Genomic DNA, 18,587 nt, shown 5'->3' on the forward strand with positions numbered 1-18,587 from the left:
GACCAGACCATATATTTTTCTTTTTCATACCCTCAGGGAGTCTAGCCAGTGCTAGGCACAGAAGAGGCCATTAGTATAAGACATATGATATAGCAGTAATTCATCTTTAGAATATTTGATAAAGGTGCACTTGCTACTCTAGCAAAGATACTGGGACTTTTGCACTTGAATAAATGAAGGTAAGAAATGTGCTCTTTTATTAATTCAAATGTCAGCTTGAATACAAGGAGTGTAAAATGAAAAAAACCCTGCAAAAACAACTTGCAATGCCCCATAGAGGAACACACACGTCCTGAAATGTTCTTACTGCCTCACTGCAGACACAGGCCCAGAGTTACTCTTTCAGTTCATACTTTGATGTGGGAGATATCACATGCTTTGGGAGTGATTTCTGATTATTTTTCTCATAGTCTTGCCACCTCTAAAGGCAGTTTTTCAAGTGAATTCTAGCTCTCACACACCTTTCCTGAAACTCATGATTCATAATTACTAAAAATGTCTATTTATTCATAGCCAGAGAACTAAAAAGCCAGAATATTAATAACTAAAAATACTGTGGAAAATCATTCTAAATCTCTGAATTATCTAGATTCCATATACCACTTTCTACTGGAGCCTCTAGTTCCCAAAATAATGTCTGACCATATCTTTAAATTTATAAAATCACAAGAGTTTGGATTGATGCTAAAGTATAAGTTAAAAGTTTTGTTTTAAAAAATCCGCGCTATTAATTTTCTCACTGAGTTTATTTTTTAAGCATTTTTTATGAATAACTCAGGTTAGAAGAATTCAATCATCTGAGATGACAAACTAGGCCTCCATGTTTTTATATTGAAGTGTGTCTTCAGATGTGTATTTCTTTTGCAATTCTGATTCCCATTTTTCTCTGGAAAGGCAGTATCTCTGGACAACATATTGTCTTTCCTATGTTAGCAGGTCCATAAAATTCCTTCATAGCAGTATGGTTCGAAGTTCAAGGCATTTCAGTTACATAGCAGACTCTTTCCTTTTTTCACAGCAGAAAAGTTCGAGTCCTTCCAACTGCCAGGCAGATGCTGCCTAAGTGCGGCCTCCATATTCATTAGCCCATAATGAATCTATTAATTGAATATGTAAGTTTGGCTAATTAGATGTAAGACATTTCTTCAGATTTAAAGGGTAATAATAAAAAATTTAAACTGCAACACCAGACCAAGCATTTAAGAATTGATAAATGTGAACTGGAAAGTGCACAATTCCAAGATAAATTAGTTAATTGCCTCAGTTAATTTAGGTGAAACACATTAGCAGAAAGGTCAATCCATTTGAAGCTTGATGTGTTTTTCAAATAGTAAATTAAAAATAGCAAATCAAAGAGCACTACAGAGTGGGAAGCATGGAATCCACTTTTCCAATCCAGAGGTTGCAGAGTGGACTCAAGTAGCCCCACCGAGTTAACCTGCTGTGGGGTAACCGGTGGTTCTCAAATCAGGCTGTGCCTTATAGACTCCAGAAAGCTTTGTTAAAAATGTCTCGGGCTCCTTCTTAAGCTAATTGAAATCTCTGGAGGTGGGACCAGGCATCCCTAAATGATTATAATGGGAACCTGAGTTCAAAACCATTGGACTATTCCATGAATGTCTGACCCTCCGACTGAGCAGGAGTAAAGTGACAACATCAATCTAAAGCAGGCATATAAACACCAGAAACACGACCTCGTGTTCTACTTACCACTCTCTTTTCTTCCTACATGGGAAAAAATAAGCTGCCTTGTTCCCTCCTCTATTTTCTCTTCTGGCTAGGCCTGTACCAAAGGGTCTCAGACTTGAGAACATTTAACTCAGATTCAGTAAGTAGGAGGCAATCGCAGCTCCAAGAATTTGCTTTTGGGAATTCTAATTTTACAAATAAACTTAACGGATAACATCAGTTACCTTTACCCTAAAAAAAGGTCAAGAGAGTTCTTTGTAGAGACTCATTTTGGAAAACGTTATCTTTATCTCTTGTATCTTATGTTCGTTCCCCCAAAGCACCTAGAAGAGCATAAGGTCCCCGGCAGGCCCCAGCGAAACCTGTGAACGGGCAGTCTCCCCTCTGAGTCCTCTCTCGCTTTCACTCTGCGCTGCATGTCCTGACTTCTTTCCTGTCTTTTACCCTTAATGACTTCACATATACAGTTACTGTTATTCCGCAGACCTCATTTTTGCTCTTCACAGACTCTGTGTCAATGCTTGGCTCATAATGTACCATCAGTGAGTAGCAGTGTTTGTTCAAAGCCACTTGATTGATAAAGGGAGGAAAGAAATCCAGGTGTAGCAACAGCAGCCAGGGCACCACAGGTGCTTTGAAAGGGGGCAGCCGAAGCAAGAGCCCCGTCCTCTGTAGTTTGGGGCTGGAAGCCCAAATCGGATGTCTGTGCGCCGACGTCTCTGAACGCTCCCCGTTTTGCCCTGCGCCTTTCACGGACTGGGCTGTGTGGCTGAGAAGAAACAGGCTGGCATTCTCCCTCTGCTGTCAGGACATCAGAAGTGCTCCTCATCTTTTCAGTGGTTCATTCAGCATGTAAATGAGGGAAGGGTGACTGTTCGTTCAGTCTCATTTTCTAGTGAACATGAATAAGGATCCCTGCCCCAAATATCACCAAAGTTCACGTGGGAATTCCTTATGCCTCACGCCCTCTGGGCGAATGACTATATGGGGGCAGAAGGACTTGGGAAAGAAGCTCATGTTTAAGAGTAGGCAAGTCCTAAAGTAAGCAGTAATGGCTAAGAGTTATGTGTGGGTGTAAAGAATTTTGAAAGTGAAAAGAAAAGTACAAACTAAGGAACATGAAAGAAAAACAAAAGAGCAAACTTAACTTAGTTACATGTGGAATGCTTATTTGGGCGAGAGAAAAAAAATTCTGGAGCTTGCCTATTAGTAACTCTTCCTCGCCTACCACGATAAAAATAGTTGCTTCCAATTTGAGACACATCCATGTGACCTGCTCTGGGATACCGCATGCTCTGAACTACTATGTGAGCAGGACTGCAGTGCTCTAAGCACTTCACTTTCTATGGTAATCAGGCTAATGAACACTATCATTCTTTTCTTCAAAGTCAAAAGGTCTTTTAATGAAAGTGTCTCTCCCAAATAACTGTAGTCTAAAATTTGCCTGAATTTTGAGATTTTTTTCCTCCAAAGTAATTCAAGTGAAAAATGTAACATCTCCGAAGATTTCTCATCCGTAGGAGATAAAATACTTTGAATTCAAGCTATTGCTTTCTAAATAATATTCACTTGTACGTACATACCTTGAACTGCAGAGGGAGCTAATGCCTTTTCCCTCAGGCCTGTCAGAAAAGGGGGCATAGCTGGGTTTTTCACTTTTCCCTATGCCTCTTAAGTGTGATTATTGATACAGTACTGAGCTCATCTCTGCACCTAGATTGTAGCCTTTAAACGTATATGAGGTGGAACTGGGCTTTACAACAAAGACAAATCTAGTTCCCACTTTCAAAATAGTCTCTTGAGGTTCCTAAAAGGTGGAGAATATATTTTAAAAGGCAAGAATTGTGTTTTGTATCAAAACATGATTTTTGGAGTCATAACCAATTAGGAATATACTCCCTGCAACCATAAATACCCCTTTTCATAGACTACAGTGACCAGAGGCCACATAGGGCCATGAGGGACTTAATATGTAGAGAATTTTTATGGTTAATAAATGGCACAATCTCGGCCTCTTTTCTCATAGATGCTGGAAGGAAAAGAATAATTAAATGAGCATTTAGATCCCAAATAAAAAGTTAATATTCACATTAAATAAAAATATAAGTGAATTTATTTAATAGAAGTTTTCATAATGAGTCCAAAATACTTCATTAAGCATTTCTGGATTGAAATATGTAAAGCTCTATACGAGCTTTTGTTAATAAATTAAATACCACTTCTCTATAAATATACTGTGCATTAAGCTTTCCTGTTCTAGTTTTCAGGAAACATTTCACATAAAGTAGCCCAGCATAGCCCATTTGAGATGAATGAGATCATTAGGAAACACTTATATCTGAAATAAGCACTCATTCTGCATACAACCCAAGGGCCCTAATTTTTTAAATATTTCAAACAATGTGCCCCTTTCAAATCATTAGACTTGGAGACATTTAAGGAACTGATTCAATTAACCCAGAGAGAGAAATGCTATAATGTGTGATTTATTTTGCAGATAAATTAAAATGCAAGTGTATCTGTTAGAAAAGGTAGGCTGTCATCACGGTTAGTAACGGGAACAGGAAGGCCATTAAGCAGGGCTACCTGACTCTGAAACAGCCCCTGAATGTGGAAGCTTGATGTTCAAGCTAGGCATTCAGTTACTGTCAAAACCAAAAGGATTCTTTCCTTAGGGGGAATCTTTCTGCTCCATTCAGTTGCCCTCATTGATTTCTAAAGCATGTTTCTCAAATAAGAAACACTTTCCTTCCTGAAAACTAAAAAGAAGCCTAAATTGCTATGGTTTCATACCTTAAAGACAAACTTCACATAAAGGGGGTGCCTTAAAATTACAATTTTGCATTCTATTATTCAGGCGAGGAAATGTGAGGCAAGAATTTATTTTTCTCTTCTCCAAGTTCAGGATATTGGCTCCACCAGGCCTAATAAATTGTTTTCACAAGGAAATAAATAGAGCATGCTATAGCTTACAGTCCCTTGCACAGAAAGTTTTAAATACTATGTATTCTAAACAATAAATAATTACAGATAAAGAAGGGTGGAAGAAGGAAATATTATAAGGATGGGGAAAATGTTTCTTAACCAAATCAAGGAAAAGACTGGAATTCAAAATGTTAGCAATCTGAGGGGAGTTCTGTGGAAGCCTGCCACTTTAATCATTTTGAAATCTATAGAGGAAATGAGAAGATTAAAAAAAAGAAAAAAGAATAAGAATGTGAGAAGAGATGTTAAGGCAATCTTACAAGTAAAGTAACAGAAGAATAAATCCTATGGACAGAAACTGAGAAGACATATTCTGTCTTCATTGTGAACTAAAGAGCTTGGACAAAATAAATAAATGGCTGCAATCATGAGCTAAAGATAGGCGGACATATTTTTTCAGAGGATGATTATATGAAGAAAAATATTCTTAAAAATCTATGATCAGAAAGGTTTATAGTAAAAGCATCTTTATAATCAGAAGTGTAGGAAAGTTAATTTCCACTTACGCTAGAAGTAGTTGAACAGGGCCATAGGGAATGTGTTTCATCTTTTGCTCATATCACTCAACAAAAATTCTTTATTTCATTGTATTTTTTTCCATCACCATATATCCCCCGTATACTCTCTTCCACTTGCCCATCCCCCTTTCTCACCCTCCCGACCCCTGCCCCCTGAGCAATCACCACACTGTTGTCCGTGTCCATAAGTTCTTTACCGTTTTTTAAAAAAAATTTTTTAGTGATTTTTTTTTTTTTTTTTTTTTTTTGAGAGAGAGAGGGAGAGGAAGAGAGAGAGAGAAACATCAGTGTAAAAGGAAAACACGATCGGCTGCCTCCTGTACACCCCCCAACTGGGGATCAAGCCCGAAACCAGGGCATGTGCCCAGACGAGAAGAGAATCAGCAACCTTTGGGTGCATGGGACACCACCAACCAACGGAGCCACACTGGCCAGGGCTCTTTCTCTTTCTTTCTCTTTTGCTCCAATCCCCCCCCCCCACTTCAACACCCCCCCTCCCCCAGCAGAACTGTCTTCCAACAAAAAATTTTATTAAATAGTTACTATATGTTCCATGCTGTTTTAGGAACTGAGGGAAGGAACAAGAGAAATAGCCACAGTTCCTGTGCTGATCACTTGACTGTCTAGTTGGAGAGCAAATCTCACACAGCAGTTGCCATCAGGGAACAATTCACATCAGTCTGCCATCTGTCACTGTACTAGATCTTTTGGAGATGTCTATGAGAAGCCAGGCCTTCTTTTCCTGCCTGGAGAAGGGAATCTTTATTTGCTCTACCTCACTGTAATAAACGCTAATAATTTTGTCACAGATTCTTCTTTGGGAGAGATTTTTCAGCCGTGGTGCTGGAACAGGAGTTAGCAAGCAAGAAGTGAGTCACAGACGGACAACTCTATCTTACACTTTGAGAAGAAATATAAATCAATGGTTTTTTAGTTTGTGATAGTTTTTCCTGATAATATTCATCTACCAGTTTAATTTTTACAGATTTCCCTTTTCTCCTCCTCAGAATTTTTTAAAAATATGTTTTTATTGATTTGAGAGAGAGGAAGGGAGGAGAGAGAGAGAAACATCAATGATGAGAGAGAATCATTGATCTGCTGCCTCCTGCACGCCCTTTACTGAGGATCAAGCCCGCAACCTGGGCATGTGCCCTGACTGGGAAACCCTGGCCTCCCAGTTCATAAATCCACACTTAACCCCTGAGCCACATTGGCTTGGCCTCCTCAGAATCTTCTGACTGTTTATCAGCGTCTCAAAAATTAAGGACCCTACAACCTTCAATCAACTGCCTTGTCTGCCTCATCTGCTGCTCCTCCAGCCACACTGATGTGCCCTAAAAAGTATTCTCACATCTCTATGCTTTTGCTTTTGTGGACTTTTTTGCCTATACTGTCTTTCCTCCCTCTCCTTTATGGCCCAGCTCAAAGGTTAGCGTTACCAGGGACCTGGTCTCAGTGGTGGGGCACCCCGTCGGGTTGTTGATGGTCTTTTGTAACTTTTCCCCATAACCTCTCACAGTCAGTGATCTCTGTGGGGAAAGGTTTCAAGCTCACTGATGGCAAGGGCTGTCCCTTTTGTTTGTAACCCGGCCTCCAGCACCTTGCCTTGCATTGTAAATCGCTCAGAACCTGTTTGCAGAATTGTTCTACCAGGATCCTCGATTTATTTCCCTTGTTACCTTCTCCCTCTCTCCCCCCAACCAATTCTGAGGCTGTACTCCTTTATTCCTCAGTTGTATCTCTAACCCTCTAAGGCTTTAATAAAAGTGTATATCATGAGCATATAATATTATTAAGGTGCAATTTGGGGGTATAGAGATCCCGTGTGACTCAAGAACTCTGGACTGCCTAAACTAAGGTCCCTAGTTTCTCCATGAAAATAATTCACTCAGGTAACCTTGGGTATATACTTCGAGTTCTGAGAAGCTGAAAGTTATTTCTATAGACCTGATACTAAAAGGAAGTATGTTTGTCTGTTTCTATTGTTTAGCATCCAAGCACTGAGCATTAGGCAGTTTAAGGTACTTAAAGTATTTAAGGCAAGACCTTTTCTGGCTGACAACATCCAAAGAAATAGGGTTCCAAGGTCTCTGAAAAAGGCCCTTAAGGTAAGAATCAGGAGGCCCGTTAGGCTTACAACAGGAGTGAGGAGGGGAAGTGACCTATAGAGGACTTTTTATTTGGACCCCAGATCTAGCTCAGAGCCCTAAGTCCATTCTGGTATGGCGTCTCTGGGGTCTTGACGAACACTTACATGGTGTCTTTTAGGCTCCCACAAACTATAAGAAGACCTATTGGAGCTACGGAAACAAACTAGGGGTTGTAAATGTGGAAGTTCAACCCCAAAGGGGCAGTTAAGTGACGGGCTCAATATCCAGCGGGATGATACCTGTTAGCGTGAAGAACCGAAAAAGCAAAACAAGTGTATCTTTGTGTATTTTGGAGTGAGGAGCGTAAGAGCTGGAAGGAGGGATCCGTGAAGATTAGAGGGGCGAATGAAACATGCAACTCAGAGCTCGCGAGGACCAAGGCCCGCATCCCCGGCGCAGCCCGGCCGGCAGAGGGCAGCAGCTGGGCGGGAGAAGCCTGCCGAGGGCCGCGCCGAGTCCCCCGGCTCGCGGGGACACTCGGTCCGAGCGTGGGGAGAGGGACTCGCGCGCAGCATTACCCGTCCCCGACCCTGGGGCCAAAGCGAACCCCGGGCTCGGTTTCGGGAGTGGGTGTGTGCCGGGTCGCTGCGGAGGTCCCCGCGCCCCTGCCCAGGGAAGGAGAGCTGAGGGCACCCCCTCCCTGGTCCCCGGGAGAAAAGGAAAGCCGGAGTTTGGAGGGCCCCGGGGTGCGGGTGGGAGGGGATCTCCGCGCCCCCTGCGGCTGTGTCCCGGATTTGTCTCGCAGACACCCCGCGCCCCGCTCTCGGTGCCGTGTGAACGCCCCGCCGGTGGGGGCCCCGCCAGCGCCCCTCGTCCCCTCCCTCCGCGGCTCCGGGACCACGACCCGCGCGCCCAGCGGCCGAGGTGCGCCTCCCGCCGCCCCTGACCCCGCGGGGCGAGGCCGGCCCCGCACGCGGAGCCCCGCGCCGCCGCGGCGCAGGTCCGCGCTCGGGCCGTCGAGGACGGCGGCGTGGGCGTGAGCGGGTTCCGGGCCCGGGGCGGGGGCGCCCGACGCACTTGACCGTGGGCGCGGAGCGCCGGGCGGCGGCGGGCTCTATGTAAATCCGCGGCGCCCCGCAGTCCTAGGTAGGATGGACCAGCCCCCGCGCCGCGGCCCTCACGTCCAATAAGAAGCGCCCCAGCTTGACACCTGCCTATATACAGGCGAGCGCGCCCCCGGCCGCGGACCGCGCGCACAGCCCGCACAGCCACGCGGGGCAGCGACGCCCGGCCGCCACCATGACTTCCAGCAAGATCGAGATGCCCGGCGAGGTGAAGGCGGACCCCGCCGCCCTCATGGCCTCCCTGCACCTCTTGCCGTCGCCCACGCCCAACCTCGAAATCAAGTACACCAAGGTAAGCGGCCGCGAGGCCGGCCGTCCGCGGACACTTTCTAGAACCTTCCCTCCTTCCTGTGCGTGAACTGTTAGGGCGAGAGGGCGGCCTGGCGGGGGCCGGGGTCGCGGGGCCAGCTTGTCATCCCCGCGCAGCAGAGGGGACGCCCCGTTCCCGGGGTGGGGGGCTTCGGAAGCCCCGCCAGGGTCTGGGGACACCTCGGGGACTTACCAGCCCTGGAAGCGCGGCGCCGAGGGGTCGCCGTCAACGGCTTTTTTCCCCAAACCGCATCTGCCGCCGCTTTCCGGCCCCGCTCTCGGGGGCCCGACCGCAGCGGGGAAGGCGGCGGCACCGCATCGACGCTAATGGGGACGGAGGCGTCCCGCCGGGTCGGCCGCGCGGCCGGGCCGTCGCCTCTCGGGGCCCCGCCGTCAGGGGCCGCGGGCCGCGCGCCCCGCTCGGTCCTCGGAGGTCCCGACGGTGCCGGGCGCGCCGCGCTCTGGCCGCCTCCGCAGGTTCCCTGGGAGCCTGGCTGCTGAGCCCAGTAGATCCCACGCCAGCCCTGCACCCGCATTTTGTAGGCAGTGGCGGTAATCTTGGAAAACTTGGAAAGTCTTTTCATTTGTATAAATTCACAGGTTCGCTTTTGAACTGAAAAAAAATATTATTCTTTATAACGAATTCTGACGCCTCGGGTTTGCCAGGCAGTAATTTTTTTGTTGTTGCACCGCATTAACAAAATATGTGTTCGCTACTTAATATAAACTGAATTCTCTTTCTTTTCCTAAATTCGATGTAGAAAAAAATTTATTAATTACGCATATGGGGGGATTATACTGTTATAGCATTGGGGGGAGGAGAGATGGGATTTAAAGTCATGTTTCTGAGAGTTCATTTTACAGTTCTCTTGTTTGATTTTCTATTTCTTTCACTTGATTTCTACGCTAAACTTCTCCCGATTAACTTAAACACACACTGAGCACACACAACATGGTTAAAGTTGTTTTCCACCATGCTTATTACAAGATAAACTAAATTTTGTCCACAAGTAAATTGTTTGGTTCTGACTTAATGGTTGAAAGAAATACAAAAAACAACATCAGAATATTAAAATTTTACTTGCATTGAGTTTTAGGTTACAAATCAAGGTGATTTGTTTTTCGAGTGCCCATTTAGATGAATTTGATGTACCTGTTAGCTTTTTTAGATGGTGTGACAAATTTTTGAAAGCCGTTTTAATGAGAGGTCGTTAATGGTTACAGCCATTTAGGCAACGTTTGCATAACAATAGTGCCAATGTGTGGCACTTCTCTGGGTTCAGGGACCAGCGGGGAAAGCCTGCAGCATAAAAGTTTTGTTTTATGAGGGTCCCTAACCTCTTCAGCCACTACTGAAAGTTCTTAAGATGCAAGATCTACTTCTGAGAATGGACCTAATCCTCAGATTTGGGTGGGTTTGATTTTAGTCTTACTTTTGATCGGATTTTCCAAACAGCCCTGAAAGGAGTTTTAGGTATGCAGTAGGTATCTCAGAATTTAATTTGGAAGCTCTTGCAGCTCTTTTTCTCTAACTTCCCCAGCTCTCTTTTTTCTCTCGTTGTCCCCCAGTAGGAAAGACAACTGATTTATAGCTAATTGAAGTCTTTAATGTGGAGTCTTTTCGCTCAGGGGAGACTTTTATCCAGTATCCACTTTCCCACTTATTACAAAGAAAAACAATCAGAAATGAAATAATGGATTGTAACTTGATTCTTTAATTTGTGGGGAGGAGGCATCTTATTTTTGGCTTGACAAACAACCCTCATAAATACTGAGTAATACTAATCGGAAGGTGACCCCTTTTCACAGAACCTTGTAAAATCAGGTATCTGTGAACATTCCCAGCAGCTTTCCTCCTCAGCTCTTTAGTGAGACTTTTAAATTTTCTGAGACAAGCGTTGTGGGCAAGCAGCTTTTTAAACGTAGAGCAGAAGTTGCTCTTTTGGTAGCTGAGGGCAATAGCGAATGCTGTTTTACTTAAAAGGAAAATAAGATTAATGGAGAGTTTTTAAAAAAAATTCTCTTATTATCACAGTGAGGGAAATTATATTAGCACTTTCAAACAGAAGAATGAACAAGGTAGAATGGACAGTCCTCTAGAACAGTGATACCACATTCACTAGGAATTTCTAAAAGGGTAATTAATGGCTAAAAATTATTATGCTGGAGGGCTCGTTAAATAACACATAGGAAACAACAATCTTTGTATCAGAAAATGGTACATGACAAACGCAGATGGACCCTTAATCATTTTGTCTTGTTGAACAAATACATCTTTAGTAAAGGCTGTTGCGGTAGGATTTTTAAATATGATTTTGGGACCAACATAAAATCGCTACTGAGAATTTCAGGCAGCATGCATTTGGAAAACTTTGCACTGTGATCTTGTATTTTTCTGTATTTATTCACCATTCTCTTCTCCTAAAACTATTTTACTTCTTTTTAATAAAAGGGGAATGAGGGAGATAATTAGAAAAAAATCGTTACCGCCTTTGTTTGTCAAAGGTCCAGTGAAAATGCTCCAAGGATGTTGAAAGGGCTAACCTCCTGTTTTTTGTTTTTTTTTTAATGTGTTGACTTTCAGGCAATTACGTTTAGTTTTTAAAATAAGCCTCCCTCTCTGAGGGCCCACTACCCATTTTAGACTAATGATCAACAGCAATACCATCTTTGGAATATGCCTATTTTTATTTCCCTAATAAAGCAAGCTAGACTTCAAGTTTAAAAAGTGATTTCTTATTAAGGAATATGTAAACCAAACAGACAAACAAAAAAAAGACTGCATTAGTTAAGAGAGTGATAACAGCACCAACGTGAAAGAGTGAGTGGACTACTTTGAAGAATGCTTGACAGCTAGCGTGGGAGTCTGATTGCTTTTAGCTATGCTTTTATGAATTAAAGGTTTTCTGAATTGTTTCTGTTTTATCAGTCAGGATTTTAGAACCTTTTTATAGCTGAATATATCACAGGAGTACACACATTGTAAAATCAAGTCTAGTACTTTACTGACCGCCTGGAACTGCAGCGGAGATCTTTTCTTTTCCAGATTCCCAGGTCTTTGGAAACTTTCTATCTTATTACCACCCCTACTTTCTCCTTTGTCTGTCATCTCTCCTGGTTGTACTAGTCCCTCTGTCCCCTACACATAAAGACACACACACAAGTGTTGAACTCTTTCTCTGTTGATCACTTTTTCAGTGAGAGTTTGTGCCCATAACTAACAGTAACATGAAGTGGTATGTTTTCCTCTAGCATCTGATACTGTGGGGACCTAGTATGGAGGGAGGGAGGGGGACATTTGTAGGATATCAACCCACCAAATTAGAAGAGGAGAAATAAAAGACAATCAGTTGATAATCAGAGCTGATGTACATTGGGTAACTACTATTTATCCTTTCATTTATTCAATTAACAACCTTTTCTTGAACATCTGTTTTCTGGAGTCAATTTGAGTTCAGTTCAAAGGATATTTGAGTGGCCATGTTTCTAACTGTGCTTTGTGTTACACTAGCTGGGCTGTGGAAGCAACCTCCTTCTAAGAGCTTAGGGTCTTACTGGAAGCATTGAGGGCCAAAAATTACTTGTCAGTCTGGTGGTAGTTCAGTTGATCAATGTAAAAATAACAATAATTACTGTACTTATAATGCCACTTACATTGTTTATAGGGCCTAATGGTTTATCTAGCACTTTCATATATATCTTATGATTCTTGCAATACCTTTTAAAGGGGAGAGTAGGAAGAAATAGAAATAATTGATAAGGAAGACCTTGGCCTTGACTTTTAAAAATTGATAGAGCTTTCCTCACCATACCCTTTGCTTTTCCTAATGGTCACATACTTTTTTTGAGAGAGACAGATAGAGAGAGAGACTTTAAATCTTTATTTTTGTGTTGCTTCTATTGCAAACATGGAGATAATATGAATTGCTCTACTCCTCTTAAGAAGGAGCTACCTTTTGTGACTTTTGATTCCCTGACTTTAAATTACTATTTTTGATATTTCTATGGATTTTATGTCTGGGGCGAGATTGTTGCCTATCCTAGGGATCATTTCTTATAAGATTGTGTGGTTCTAGTTGCTTCCAAGCCTCTAATCAAGATTGTCTGTCTTGGTCATACTTATTTAGAGGGGACCTCTCATTAAAAAAATACTTTTTTTTTGCAATTGCACAGCTTTTTGATGTTTGTATCATCTCCATTTAACCTGTGGGAGCTGATCAACTTCATCATAAGACTTGAATTAAGTAATTCTCCTGGGGTCCTGCCTGCCCTGATGCCTTCTGCCGCATGGGCTTATGTTACCATATAGAACCACTATTTGCTGAAGCACTTCTGCCCTTTTTATCTATAAAATGAAGAATCAGTTTTTTTATTTGAGGGTAAAAGATTCTCTGAGGAGCCTGTTCTGTGAGGTCTCATTTCCTTATAGCCAGGCTTAAGAGAAGCCAGGCATGCATAATTAGTTCTCTGTTGTATTAGATAAGCACCAGGATCAGACCATGACCAAACCAAAAGCATCTCAAATACCAACATGCACAGTTCTCTGTCAAGTCTTTCTCAGCTGGATAATGGAAAACACTGATAGGTATTTTTCTGTTTTTAGTTATCTTAGTGACAGCTTGCAAGAGTCACCAAACTATAGACTGTCTGCCTAATTTTGTAAATAAAGTTTTGTTGGAACACAGCCACACTCATTCAGTTACATATTGTCTGTGGCTGCTTTTGGACTGCAATGGCTTAGTCAAGTATTTGCAACAGAGACCATATGGCCCACATTTTAGAAAAAGTTTACAAGGCCTTGACTTAGGGAAAAAAAGGCTCTGAGTTAAAATAGGCCTTTGTTCAAACCTTGGTCAGATAGCTTAATTAGCTACTTGAACAGTTATGAATGGTGTCTCCTCTCAGGGAGTTTCTTCACTGGGTGTCAATTTCTACATCTATCACAATTGAGATAATAGTGTCTACCTTCCAGGGTTGTTGTCAGGACTCAGTGAGGAAGTGTGTGAAAGTAAATGGCATATAATGATAATCAGCAAAGGGCTAATTCCATTTCATTTTGTAAAGTGGTAATTACATTTGTAGTTTCAAATTAATGGAGCCCATTAAGAAAGATCAGGATGGTATGATCAATGAAGTTTTACAAACAGGCCAATGTTTGGTATTTTAATTAGTCATAAGAGTTTAAGATTCTGCGTAGCTTGTATGTTTACACTGGATTTTCATCAAATGAGATCCCTTGGAGGTTTCCCTACAAGGTCTTATCTTTACTAAAAAGTCACCAAATCAAACAGTTTCCCAGCCATTACAGTCATGTGTCAACTAACAGTATTTAGATCAACAGGGGACTGCATTTACTACAGTGATCCCATAAGATTACAATGGAGCTGAAAAATTCCTATCCCCTAGTGATGTTGTAGCCATCATAATGTTGTAGCCCGAGGCATTACTGTTTTGTGCCATCTCAGCCTATCCATAGTCATGCTGTCAGGTAGAAATGGCTGGGAGCCCTCATCTGGCCCTGGGAGCTCCCCTGTGCCCCAAGGCACAGTAAGTCACTGGCTTACTCTTTATTGGTGAATTCAAAACAGAAGAACGGGAACTTAAAGCATGGGAAGATAAAAATACAAGTAGCCTAAGATGGTCAGTTGTCTAAATCAACCAAAATCTCAGAAAAAAAATGCCTAAGTGCGAGGAGGTGGACTGGCGCTTTATCCTGTCTGGTGACTGGCATTGTGTACATTCAGATAGACTTCCTAGAAGTGATGCCTCTTTAAAGTATATGACTCAGCAATCAAAGCTTAAATCAGGCACTTGCATTATAAAAAGGAACGCCAACAATCAGGGCTTAAACTATAACTACTCACTTGTTTGTGGTGATGCTGCTGTAAGCAAACCTACTGCCCTGCCAGTCGAATAAAAGTAAAGTACAGCATAGGGAATATCGTCAGTAATATTGTAATAATTGTATGCTGCCAGATGGGTACTAGGCTTATCAGAATGATCCCTTCGTAAAGGATATAAATGTCTAATCACTATGTTGTACACCTGAAACTAATATAATATTGCATGTCAACTGTAATCAAACAATAAATTTTAAGAAGTATAGACACACATTACAGTAGTGGCCTATACCATCTAGGTTTGTATAAATTCACTCTACAATATTTACACAAGATTGAAATTGCCTCACAATGCATCTCTCAGAATGTATCTCCATCATTAAGCAGTGCGTGACGTGACTATTTTAATAATCAAAGTAGGTATCTGACACTTGTGCCAATATTCAGCATTAATGTGCTTCAGTATACCCAACTGACTGGGCCTAAATGTCAGATTACAGAGAGCCATTTCTGGTGTTTTAAGTAGCTTGGACAAAGATGTTGCCAAGTCATTGGTGCATAGATCTAGGAAGTTTGGCAGCCTGTGAGGACATTCTCAGAAGGAAGATACTGTTTGGAAATGGGAGGGTATGTTGAGTTATATAATTTAAAACTGAATAGACTTTCACTGGTCCTGACTGCCCAATTTTGGGGCACTTCACCGTGCAGTGACTTTTTTGAAAGTCACTAGCATTTCTTCAACTTTTTTATTTGCTATAGTAGGTCATGTCAAAGCCAGTCATTTCTCTTCAAACACTAAGTCTAATGCATGTATAAGTGATTGCCATAGTGTCACCTTGATTCATTTTTAATTGCCTTTTCAGACATGTCTTTGAGCTCTATTCCATTTTACCTTTCAGATACATGAGATTATCCAAATTGGGAATTTCTTTTCTCTGGCATTTCTCTATTGCTTGGTGTTTGACTTGAGTTATATTCAAATTATTACCCTTCAAAATCTTAACTCTTAATGCGTTTATTTACAGCAAATCTCTGTTGTGTCACATGATTTGGAAACATTTCCAGCTTTTGAAAATTCCAGGTTGACTAATAATTGGGTGCTTTCACCATCTAGACTTTTGCTGGGCTCTCAACAAAACTTCCCTGGGGCTAACCACAGGGAATGTGATTGAAAATTAGAATGTAATGGATGAACGTTCTAATTTTTATTGTAGAAGGGAGCTTTCCTCTTTCTCCAGTTCAGCTCTGTTACCACCAGAAGTAGTTATCTGCTCTATTTCCTTTCCTCATCACAATTTGACCTTTGGAGAGTCAAAGTAGCAGTTTCTTTATTCCTAGATCTTTGGAAAGATAAAACCTATTGTCCAGTTGAACCTGGAAACACCTGTCTCTTATTTAGAAGAATTTAGGGTATCATCGGTACCAAAACACTTTCCAATCTTGATTATAAAATATAGGGAAAATTTTTCAAAATAATTAAAAGATTATATTTTTCTCATACCTAACTTTGTTTTGTCTAGCCTAAGTCTTTGGATTTCAAATCCAATGACTCTCAGGGTTTTTTGCTCCAGGTCATTTCTAGGGGTTTCTTAAAGATTAAACTGAATCCAAAAAATGGTATAAGTTGTGTGGTCCTTCCCACAGCGAGGATGGAACCTACCTCTGCATAAGTGGATCTGGCAAAATAAGGTGGATTTAATAAGTCACTGACAGGCAAAAATAAACCATTTTCCTCCTCCTCCAGTCCCCAGCACCAAAACACACACCAGATCTGTGGGCCGAGGTGTGAGTAATGACGGAGAGTTTAGGGTGGGAAGGAAGAGGGAAAATGACATCATACCTGGGATGACACGATTATAAAATGCCTAAAGCATCTACAGAGGAGAACTTAAAGTCTTACTTCCCGAGATGTGAAAATTGGACTTTCTTGCTGAATCCTTTTTGGGAGGAACCAGTATGAGACTGGTTGAATTCTCTAGCAAGCCTGACCAGTGAATTCTACCTCGTTTATATTTTAGAGTCTGATACCCAGCCGACCAATGTAACTTGATTTTCACAGGGAAGGTTATATCTAATTGTATTATCTTGGGGTCATTTTTATTTCCAACTGCAGCTAGAGCCACCCTTTTGCTTCCTTGAATTTATTCATTTGACATTTATTAGGGCCTCTTTTGTACAAAGCACTGTTAGTCAGTGTCTGGCACAAAGATACATAGATGTGGACTTTGTCCTAAAGGAGGTTGGAGAGGATTCCCACTTGGGCACGGGGGGAGGACATGTGCACAGATAACTATGGTGCGTGATAGAAGATGCTGAATGCTTGAGACAAGTTCACTTCAAGCACCATGAGGATTCAGATGGTAAAGAGATGTTTGTGGCTCAGCAGGTCACCAGCATACTGTATTGTTGGACATACTTGACAGGAAATTAAATGTTTCAGTCATACAGAAAACTATAGACAATAATATAACAAACATGTACCTGTACCCAGATTTGTTAGATTTGAACGTTTTGCAATGTTTGCTTGTAATTTTTAAAAAAAAGAAATATACTGAAGTTCCCCGGTGAACTCCAGTTTTCCTCTCTACCTTCCCCTTCTTCCTCAGAACCATTTATCTTTCCCATAGGTGTATGTACATGTACACAAACAATATATGCTGTTGTTTTGCATGTTGACTCTTTTTATATAAATGTTAGCATGGTGCATATATGCTTCTGTAATTTGATTAGTTTGCTTAATATCTTCAAGATTCACCCATGTTGCTGCATGTACCTGTAATTCATTCATTGTCATTGTTGCATAGTATTCCACTCCTTGAATATATCACAACTTTTAATTCATCTACTATTGACATTTAAGATACTCCCAGCATTTTACTATTACAATAATGTTGCATTAAACATTACTGAACATATCTCCTTATACACCTGTGTGAAAGACCTTCTAGGATATATACTTAGAAGTGATATTCCTGGCCCGTGGGGTATATGTATCTACAGCTTAATTACAGGTTGCCAAATTTTTGTCCAACACAGTTATACTAGTTTCCACTGCCACCAGCAGTATATCAAAGTTCCCATTCCTCCGCATCCGTACTTAGCCTTCTCATACATACTAAATTTTGCCAGCTTCATGAGTGTGTAATGCTATCTCATCGCTGTTTAAATTTGCATATCACTGATTTCTTGTGAGGTTGGGCATCTTTGCGTATATTTATTGGCGATTTGGCTTACTTCCTTTGTGAATTGGCTAGTATATATATCATTTGCTCATTTCCATTTGTGTAGGTCTCTGCTTTTCCTGACTTGTAGCAATTTTTATATATTCAGGATTATAATCTTTTAACAGTTATATACTATGTGAACATTTTTTTCCCTCCATGCCTTTTCTTTCTTCTTTTTGGTGTAATTGTCACATAGTTTTAAAAGCTAATGGAGAAGACTTTTTGTATTTTTTTGAATGTTTAGTGCTTTAGGAAATCCATTCTTATTCCCAGTTTTTCAATCTATTCTTCTATATAGTCTTCTCAAAGTTTACTTTGTTATTAAAATTTTTACGTTTTGCATTTGTGTCTTAATCCACTAGTAATTGGTATTTCTGTATGTATAAGAACACGATAAGTCTTATGGACAAATGATGTAACACATAGGAAAGTCAAATGATATTAATGTGTCAAGAACTTTTCAAAATTGTATTCTCTGCAAGTTTGGAATAAGATTAGGAGGTCCCAAATGTGCAGTTTCCTTCTAAGCTTGGTCTTCTCCACAGTGGGAAAATATTAGAAACATGTCCTACCTTGGTGGATGATTTTAATGCATGTTGGTTTCCCTAAATTAAGAGTAGTAATATATTCCATAAACCCACCTTTACAGCATCATTGTAGAAAACTCTAGGATACGTGATCATTATAACTTTTCATGCGAAGACCAATTTCTCTACTTTTTTTATATTACCTAGAACAGAATAAGTGATCGAATGGTAACTTCTGTTGTAGTTTCTCTCTCTCTCTCTCTCTCTCTCTCTCTCTCTCT

At 41.3% G+C, this 18,587-nt stretch overlaps 2 protein-coding genes across 3 annotated transcripts in view; one reads left to right on the forward strand and one right to left on the reverse strand.

Annotated features, from left to right (window-relative positions):
- The window catches only part of AQP9 (aquaporin 9), a 98,566-nt gene extending 89,601 nt beyond the window's left edge, over nt 1-8,965 (reverse strand). The window contains exon 1 of the mRNA XM_016208544.2: nt 8,909-8,965. The gene's annotated coding sequence lies outside the window, so the exon portion shown is untranslated. The remainder of the gene's footprint in view (nt 1-8,908) is intronic.
- Nucleotides 8,567-18,587, forward strand: part of ALDH1A2 (aldehyde dehydrogenase 1 family member A2) — an 87,431-nt gene continuing 77,410 nt past the window's right edge. For both annotated transcript variants that reach the window (XM_016208541.2, XM_016208542.2), the window contains exon 1: nt 8,567-8,698. In XM_016208541.2, the coding sequence (XP_016064027.1) occupies nt 8,582-8,698 (117 nt within the window). In that variant the 5' untranslated portion in view covers nt 8,567-8,581. The remainder of the gene's footprint in view (nt 8,699-18,587) is intronic.

This window comes from Miniopterus natalensis, chromosome 1 (assembly GCF_054644295.1).
Source record: "Miniopterus natalensis isolate mMinNat1 chromosome 1, mMinNat1.hap1, whole genome shotgun sequence".
In the NCBI taxonomy this organism is placed as follows: domain Eukaryota; kingdom Metazoa; phylum Chordata; class Mammalia; order Chiroptera; family Miniopteridae; genus Miniopterus; species Miniopterus natalensis.